General features: G+C 37.0%; 1 protein-coding gene across 1 annotated transcript; it reads right to left on the bottom strand.

Moving 5' to 3' along the window:
* Positions 1-2,844: 2,844 nt before the first annotated feature.
* On the bottom strand, positions 2,845-4,630 carry LOC134644268 (procathepsin L-like). Its single transcript, XM_063497137.1, has 7 exons — positions 4,531-4,630; positions 4,191-4,333; positions 3,845-4,042; positions 3,563-3,754; positions 3,329-3,494; positions 3,090-3,195; positions 2,845-2,944 (listed from the first exon to the last, which is right to left on the bottom strand). The coding sequence occupies exons 1-7, from the start codon at positions 4,628-4,630 to the stop codon at positions 2,845-2,847; spliced, it is 1,005 nt and encodes a 334-aa protein (XP_063353207.1).
* Between the last annotated feature and the right edge of the window lie 5,394 nt (positions 4,631-10,024).

Raw genomic sequence — 10,024 nt, 5'->3', positions numbered from 1 at the left:
AGATAGGTATCATGTGTTATATCTGAGTCTTTGTGACAGACGTAGATACTGAGACAGGTAAGTAGCTACAGACAACTCAACACAGAGTTGCCAGATTGTTTAATCTACAGACTGTGACCATTTCTGACAAGAGCAACACCAGCATCACTCATGCCAGTGGATTGAAAAGTGACCAAGTGATCACACACCACTACAATTAACTGTCCAGGATTTCCATCTAAACTTTGAACAACACAAAATCATTAATTGTTGTGGAAGGCATTTCACATTATGACAAACAAACAAATCTCTGTACAGTCATATTAAAAAAAAGGAAGAATACCCACTTTAAATTCTAAGGTTCGAAGTGGTCTTAAAATGAGGTAAATACAACCTCAGACAAACTACAAAGCATGACATATTACACCAAGTCATTATTTAACACACAAAAATTTAGCCACAATGCAGAAACAGTGTGTCAAAATAGCTGCTGCTTCCTTCCATAAGAAGCCATTAGGGTGTATTTCTCTGTCAGGTGCTGAGAATTAAATGTACATGAACCCACTGCTGTACATTCTGATAACCCATGACTGCTAAGTAACAAAGTAGAGGCTAACAGTAGAACATCTGGTGTCATGGCTCAGAGCAAACAACTCATGCATCCTTGTAAAGAAAACAAAAGAAATGTGGACTTTAGGAAAGCTGCTCTGAGTCCTCCAGAGTGCCCTCTGGTGGACAGACACTGTAACATCTACATTCTTGACACAGTTAAAGACGGACCCTCTTCCTTCCCACATTCATGTCAATCTTTAATATTTTTTAGTAAATAAATGAGCTGACAACTCAGATTGACAACTCATTAGATTTTAATAATAATTTGTCACAAAATTATACAGTCACATACAAAAAGGTAGCACAAGTCAAAGGTCAGTAACCATTCATATTTTACATTATTTTAGTTGGACAGAATACTACTCATCCAACATTTTATTTGATTTAAAACTCATAAACCATCATGGACTGTAGATTTTGATGGAGAAAATTAAGTTAATATCAGATGAGCAAATTGTTACTAATGACATATTTTGAATCCACAGGTCCTGCTTGTAATTTAAACTAACTTATCACCTTATCTTGGAAAATCTCATCAAGAATGTGTGACAAAGGTTAAAGAGAAGAAGTTTTATTGTCTTAATTTCTATTCTTCAACTGTTTTTGACAAACAAAAAACAAATAAAAAAAGAGAAAAAACTATATCACATTATTTTATGTGTACCTGTAGTGATGATGAGCAAAGGTCAGACCGATTTGTAAAGAGAATCAAATTAAAGGTATTAGACACTAATGAAAACATAACCAGCTGAAAACCTTATGCACACCAATGTAAAAAAGGCTGAACTGTGATCATTCTGATTACTCATATTATTAATCATGTCCGCATAACTGAGTGATTTTAAACATGAAGTACAAGCAGAGGAAGAAAAGAAGCGGCTGAACTATGTAAAGTTCATAAACTGAACTGTAACTTGTGATTAAACCAGTGCAACCTGTCAAACATGTTTTAATGTAAAGAGTGTTTTTGCTGTTACTGTCATCCACTTGTTTTTGTCCCCAGTTCCCAGAAATACACTTTCAGTGAACTTCAGGTTGAAATCAACCTGTCCTGCCCTATTCTATCCTGTTTTGTTTTTGAAGATAATTGATAATTAAAAAAAACACTATGGCATGTAGACGTGCATATGTAGCAAATAACTATATTAGTTCAATCTGTGCTCAACAAGCACAGGCTTGTCAAGATATGCTTGACTTTGCACACTCCACAACTGAAAGCTGGTAAAATATATGCATTGTATCCATCCATTCTCTTCTGCTTATCCAATTCAGGGTCGTGGGGGGGGCTGAAGCTGAGCCCAGCTCTCATAGGGTGAGAGGCGGGGTACACCCTGGACCGGTCACCAGTCTATCCCAGGGCTAACTCAGAGAGACAGACAACCATTCACACTTGCATTCACACCCCCACACCAACTAGTTTATGTTAGCTGAAAAAAGTATAAGCAATGAATCCTAGCTCCTAGGATATAAGGATGAAATGTGCTAACAGAAATATGCTAGTTATAAAAACTCAGCTTGTTCTTCAAGTTCCTTTCACATATTTTGAACACAGCAAAATGTATTGCTAAACATATGAGCTCTGAATGAGGTTAGTGAAATGAAGCTGCTTCAACAAACTACACTTAAAGTATATTTAATCTGAAATGTTTGGGGGTTTTTTTTCCAGCAGAGTGTTTTTTCTTAGCTGTTTGCACTTTTGTAGTTATTTAAAAAATATTTGGATACAGTCCACAAAGTATGAGTACTGTCATGGTTAATTTTATCTGTGTTGACAAACTAGTCTGAAATTTTAAATTTAAAAATATAATATATATAAATGATGAACCGGTAGTGAACATTGTCATATCTTCAAATAAAAAACATAAATACAAATCTTGTCATGAATAACGTTTTGACATCTTTATTCCCAGGGGAAAAGAAAAATGACAGAAAACTGGATAGAAATGCATTCCACAGGTGCTAACATCTGGATAAGAGTGGATTGATACATTTACTACAGTTTCTAATATTAAAACTTAGTGGTTATTAACCCACACACAAATGTCTCAGAGTGAAGAATTTTATTTATTTACATGTATCCGCAGAAGTTATAAACACCAGCCACACACCAGAAACAAATATATTTCTAATATAACGTTTTTAAGCAAATCACATGTTCTAACTTTTAGATTAATCTTAAATGTTTAAATTGCATTTTAAGTAAATTTTAGTCTAACCAAACAGAAGAAAAAAATGAAGTTTCTTCCCACCTCTTCAGACCAGAGGGTAGCTTGCTGCATTAGCGATCCCACACTGGTTGTGTTTGTTCCTGGTCATCCTAATGTATCCCTTCTCTCCCCATTTAAGACTCCAGCTACAGAAAAATGCAAATTAACAAAATTTAGCAGGTAAAACTCAGTTGTGTTCACACTAATAGTTCAACAGCGTGTAAAGACATAATCGTCTGTATTTCATTGTGAAGCCAAAAATGAGATGCCTTTATATGCAGCTGTATTTACCTGTTCTTGACCAGCCAGTAGTTATGTCCATTCTCAGTACCATAACCCACAACCAGCACACCATGGTCCAATGTTGTGCTGCTGCACCCGGGTTCATCATACAATCCTTAAAATACAGATGAATTAGACTGACAGGTGTAAAGAACAAATAAAACACTTCTCATGTACATGTATCTTCCCTTGTACAATTTGAAGATATTTTTCTTGGCACTTTCAAAACAGTCTTTCAATGTCTGCACCTGATTCATAGAATTGGAACGATATCGGAGAAGCATCAATGCCCACAGAAACCGGTCCAATGGTGGCCACAGCCTCCTTCAGGGCTTCTTCATCACCTTGATCCACATCAACATAGCCAGTGCATGTGGCACCAATACCTGCAGGGTTGTAACGGCATGATCCATCCTAGTTGAGAAATGATTTAGATCAATGTCATGTTTTGACATGTTTTTGACATATTGCTACCTATTTACCTCAGCCTCATAAGGGTAGGACGCCTCAGTGTCAATTCCTCCATTGGCTTTAATGTACTGAAAGGCATAGTCCATCCAGCCTCCATTGCAGCCCTCGTTTCCATAAGTTCCAGAGCAGTCAACCAACTGCTGTTCACTCAGAGACACCAGCGTTCCTGTCTTCCTGAAGTGCTGACCCTCCAGTGCACCAGTCTGCAATAAGAATGAGTCAATTTTTAAAAAGCAACAGTTCACCAAAATACCTGTTACAACAACAAAGAAGACTGATTCCAATATACTCACTGCACTGAAGGCCCAGCAGGAGCCACACTGCTTCTGATTCTTGACATCAGTGACGTATCCCTTATCCCTCCAGTCAACAGTGTCGGGCAGATCAATACCTTTAGGCAGCCGGAGGAAGGTAGAGCCACGGCGAGGCAGAGAAGCATTGAAGGAGCCAAGGCAGCCCTGAGAAATAAGCTTTTTGTACTCTTCATTTTCCTGATGAAGAAGATCAAAATTCATGGTTTTAAGTGTAATTTTTAAAGGCGTTATATGCAAATTGTAACCAAAAATACTCATGGCTATTCAAATGATGAATTTCGATGTGTCATTTTGAAACCTGATTGGCTTCTGTTTCTACACATACCATGTCAGCAAAGTAGGTCATACCAAGCCGGTAGGATTTGAAGCCCTGATCAGCCAAGATGTTGTGCATTAGCACAAGTTTGCGGTTGGTGAGCCAGATCTGCTTCCGGTGACTCTCCAATGATAGAGAGTCGTAGGATTTTCCTGTCAGTCGGAAAAGTGAAATATCAGAAACTGAATAAAAGAAAATCATGTGTAGTTTTTTTTATATGACTAAAACTCTAATGTTAGCAAAGAGAATTTTCCTTTATTTAAGAAAATATTTTAAAGACCACAAACATGATCAGAGCTTCTGACAAAAAGGAAAAATGAGAAACTACAGAAAGAGTCTGCTGTCTCACCAAACTTGAGCTTCCAGGCGTGAAACTCCAGATCTTCCAGAGAGATGCTGGCACAGCTGGATACAGCCAGAACAGCAGAAACAATGAGTAGCAACTTCATCTTGACTGAAGACAAACAGAAAAAAAACAGAAATCCTTTGTGATTTACAGGAACTCATGAAGGCAGTTTCTGATGTTTTTCACATCAGCTTTAAAATATTTTCCGTCATGATCCTTTATGTAATTTTCATATTATCGTACTATGTGCTCTATGTCCTAGTTTCACCCACTTTTTGTTTCATTTCTTCCTGTAATTCTTTCACAAATTAATGACTCTTTGTTTTTTTTTTCTTTCTATTTGAGCCTCACTGAAAGTGTATTTGGACCTGTCTATGTGTTGTCATCTGTGCTGTAGCTGCTTACCTGTCTCGTTGTCTTTATCTCTTGTGAAGACTGAAGAATAACCACTTGTGTGAGATACAGGTCTGTGTCAGAGAGGAGGTGTTATTTACCTGAGTAGCTGTTATGATTGCTTCATACCAGTCAGTCAGGTGTTTTTCATTAGTAAGAATGGCAGCCACTACAATAGAAAAAGGCGGAGCTATACATTAAAAGGAGGATCGCATAATGCACATTTAAGAACACGTTTTATTCAGCCTCAGCAAAAACAAGGAACTTAAGTGTACATAAAGTGAACCTTAGTGAACCATCAGGAGGACATGATCAGCTTCTCAGCAGTTTGTTGCAGGATTTGACAATGTTAAGATTTCACAGAATGTCTGGCTTTTTACACCTCTCACAGTTGTTCACTAAAGTAAAGATAAGGTGATTAGGTGGAGGAACCTTCATGACAATCAGCATTACCTGGTCTTCTTTGGTCTGAAGTAGTTTTTACTCAGTCTTAGAGTAACTTATTGCGACCACCATCCAATGTCTGTGGGATAATTCTCCTATTGGTTTACTTAGAAACACTATTAGAGAAACGTCTTTATTTTACACGTTAGAACTAAATCCCCAACCGTTATGATTTTTATGATGATTTACATAAAAATCTGACAGATTCACCATGTGCAGCTGCGGCACAATTGGAGAAAATAGGGAATTCAGAAACTGAGAAAAGAGTAAATACGTAGCATTGTTAAATATATGGTAAGAATTTTACATAATACACCTATAAGAAGAATGGTAAAGTACAGTATTACAGTAAGACTACATTTGAAAAAAATGTAATTTATAATTTATAGACAACAAAAACAAAATAAAAACAACATAATAGGTTTAAAATTGCAACATGATACTGTTAAACTTTTTCGTCCATCTAATACAAAAAGAAACAATTGCATTTTATAAATTCATTGTATACTTCAAGAATACGGCTATAGTAAATTTATTTAATTCAATTCAAGTCAGTTTTATTTATATAGCTTTGGACTGCAGTCACCCCAGAGCCCTAAAGACCCTACAATAATTCAGAGAAAAACCCCAAACATCAGATGACCCTATGAGAAAGCACCTGGGGACAGTGGGAAGGTAAAACACTCACTGCTTTGGTTATAAAAGAATGAATGAATTAATTAAAAACTGTTACGTTTCCTCCACTTTCCTACTGGACACTGTTCAAAATAAAATATATTTGGTTGAGGTCAGAGCAAGTGAGTGAAATGTTATCTTTGTCCTCCAAAGTTACAGCTAGCTCCGTCATCTCTTCCATGTTTCTCTTTATTAAAAAGCATTCGATTATAATGATTATTAATCTGCTGCGAAGTCAATAAAAGTTCTCTGAATTTTTCAGTGAGAACTTTCATTAATTATTTAATTCACATTGTCATATTCAGTGAATTTGGCAGCATAACGTTTATATTTCTACGAAAACAAAGAATAAGAGTTGAGAAACCTGAAAAAATGATAACCTGTTTTCCAGTTAAACACCAGATATGTTGAGGTGTTATGTGCCTGCTGGTAGAGGCCCTAGAAATAAACCTCATAGGTTTTTTTTGTTTTTGTTTTTTTCAAATGTGTCATTACTGAAAACAAGTGAATATTTTGTATTTATGTGGCCTTTCAAACTCATTTTATTTGTGTTTCCAAATTGCCTGCACCCCCTGTCGCTAGTGGAGCATTTTTTCCTGACTTTATTTTATGTTTATCAAAATGTAACACTAAAAGTATGGCACCTCAGTTGTGTAGGTCTGAAAGTAGTATCTTAAAATTCATTAGATTAAATTAGGTTTGAGATATATAAGTGACTCCTGACAAATGAATTTTTTTCTTGTCTTTTTTAATTAAGAAGCTGTATCATAGTGGTATTTTAAAATTAATCAGCCAGAAATGCATTACTTACTTCACTTGATTACTTAATGTTGATGATTCTGTACAGTCATATTAAAGAAGAAATTATACCCTTGTTAAATTCTAAGGTTTTAAAATGGTCTTAAAATGAGGTAAATAAAACCTCAGATAAACTACAGAACATGACATGTTACACCAAGTCATTATTTAATCCACAAAAATTACAAGAAAATCCAGAAACAGTTTGTGAAAAAAGCTACTGCTTCCTTCCATGGGAAGTCATAAAAGTGTATTTCTGAGTCAGGTGCTGAGAACTAAATGTATTTGAAACCACTGCTGTACATTCTGCTGACCTGTGACTGCTCATTCACATACTCAAGTACCCACATTGTCAAGTGATGATTCCACTCTTTTAACAAAACATTTTATTCAGCAAAAGTAGTAAATTTAAGTGTCACAAATCATTCTTCAAAAGCTCAAAAGCTTTTTGAGTTTGTTTTTGTTTAGAGACATTGTCCTATCTGAGCATAAGCCATGAGCTGATATTGGATGGCATGAGAGCAGCAGAGTAGTTGCACTTGACAAGCCCAGACTTCTCAAGCTATGCTTGGTTATAATTCACACACTGGGGGTGGCTGTAGCTCAGGTGGCAGAGCAGGTCAGCCACTAATCAGAAGGTCGGTGGTTCGATCCCAGGCTGCATGCCAAATATTCTTGGGCAAGATACTAACCCCATGTCTGGTCAGAGGGCCCAGTCTCGCCTCTGTCAGTGCGCCCCAGGGCAGCTGTGGCTACAATGTAGCTTACCATCACCAGTGTGTGTGAATGGGTGAATGACTGGATGTAGTGTAAAGTGCTTTGGGGTCCTTAGGGACTGAGTAAAGCGCTATACAATTGCAGGCCATTCACTCTGCAGTTAAGTATTGATAAAATATATTGATCATACATTGATCGTACATCAAAATATGTACCACTGAGACATTCCTTTGAAACTGACTTGTTAATACAACAGACAAGAAAGTCAGCTTAAAAATATCAAATCTAGGCTCCATTACTTTGTTACTGTACAGTATCTTCACATTCTTCAGTCCAATCACCTCTTTTACCTACTTGCCTACTACTTGCATTTGAATATTAGATACACATTTGCAAACCAGTCCCAAAAAGTTGATTCCATTTATCTGGATGTAGCGTTTTCAGTGGGAGAAATTAGGGGTGGGTTTTTATAATCGACTTATCGATTAAAATCGATTCTGGCTTGCATAACGTGAAATCGATTCATTAAAACCCTGAATCGATTTTTTAATATAAATTTATTTTGCCCGAAATGCCAGAATCTCAGGTGAAACCTCACAAAATTTCAACAACCACCAAACAGCTAAGACAGTAAATGAGAGCAGGTACACGGATTCTGCACAAAGACGTAAACACACAGCGCGGACCCACGGATCAGAATCAGTGAGATGTCGCCTTTCTTACCTGACGGCACGGACACGATCGGGGCTGAAAGCCGACAGCTCGCTGATTCTGATCTGTCGGTCCGCGCTGTGTTCACGCCCTTTTTGCGCTGATTCTAAAGCTGTTAGTTTTATCTCTCTCCAAACAATATTGACCGAACCAGCAGCAAAAGAAGATCCAAACTACGCTTCACAAAAACATCATCATGAACTTCCTCTTACTTTTGCTGTTTTGCTTCCACCACGATAAAATCACACGTCATGCACAGCTCTCTCTCTCTCTCTCGCTCTCTCTCTCTCTCTGTACTTCAAGAACAGTTTCCTGTCTAAAAATCTGTTTTCTGCATTATTCGCTTGCTTGTTACGCACAAGTCTACCGTTGTTTACAGTGCTGTCGGCCGCTGGTTTTTTTTTTTCGTTTTACATACTTCCGAAACGAAAACCTAATTTCTGCCGTTCAATACTGAACAAATTTAAACTTTTTAAAATTATGCAAAATGCAAAACGCTTAGCCGTGTCTCTAATAAAACCGCTGTAACGTCAGAGGTAACGTTCATATGTTGATTAATGGTTTTCTTTCATTTTTGATGTACTGCAGAATATTTTTATAAAATCCCAGGCCAGGAAAACCACCTTCATGTTTTTCTGTGTTTTATCTTCAGCTACTTTGACACAAAGGCATCTGCTGTGACGCTTACACCTTTGATAAAGTCTTGCGTGTGTCAGCTTCCTTTTTATAGATACAAAAATATGTAAATGTACTGATCTGAATTATAATATTTCTGACTGTCAAAATTTCCCAGATTCAAATCGAATTGAATTGAATCGAATTGAATCGAATCGTGGATCGAATCGATTCGGGACCTTGTGAATCGGAAACGAATCGATTCTAGAAATCAGTGACGATACCCAGCCCTAGGAGAAATGTTTCGACACTCATCCAAGTGACTTCTTCAGTCTCAGCTGACTGCAAGATTCCCCAACCTTATAAGCAGTACATAGGAGGTCAATTTATTGATGCAAATTGTCATGGCCATGATCAACAACCACTAATTAAAAACCACTGATCAAAGGTAAGGTACCATTCTCAGAGTTGTGGAATGGCTGCAATCACAACATTGTAAGATGGTGAAAGATACACACTTGGGCCCCCTCCTCTATTCAAAGATGGCCTCCTTGACTCCCCGCTCAAACCAGCATTTCTCCCTGTCCAGGAGGAGTCCACACTTCGGCCTTTTTGAAAAACAAAAAATGTTGAGTTCTAATTATTTATGTCAATTGAAACTAGTTTATGTCAGCTGAAACAAGTACAAACAGTGAATTCAGGTACGTTAATCCCCAGGATATGAGGATAAAGTCTCCTCTCACTCATGTTATATTTAGAAAAGCTCAGCTTATGTTTGCACACTCATTAATTAACATGATTTTACTGAAAAACTTTATTAAAAAGTATATTTATAGAATTTATGAAGCCCCTTTCAGATATTTTGAGGAGAACAAAGATTATTGTTAAACACATTCTTATAAACATACATCTAATGATGCATTGCCATGCTTTTTTTTCTATTAACGTCTCTGTTTAAATGAACATCTGTGTATTCAGCTGTTGTTTAGCTCCTCTAAATGGGTTGAACCTGCAGCACCAAGAATGTGTGTTAATATGAGAGGGGTTGTTATGTTTGTTTGACGTCATTGTGGTCTCCATGCTTGCTGATTTTCTTTGTGCCTTTAAAACTCCCGGATACTGGAACAGCCAGAGGCAGAAAGGG

The sequence above is a fragment of the Pelmatolapia mariae genome, linkage group LG16_19 (genome assembly GCF_036321145.2).
Source record: "Pelmatolapia mariae isolate MD_Pm_ZW linkage group LG16_19, Pm_UMD_F_2, whole genome shotgun sequence".
NCBI classification, from domain to species: domain Eukaryota; kingdom Metazoa; phylum Chordata; class Actinopteri; order Cichliformes; family Cichlidae; genus Pelmatolapia; species Pelmatolapia mariae.
The sequence above is the reverse complement of the archived record's forward strand: the minus strand, read 5'-3'. Positions and strand labels throughout refer to the sequence as shown.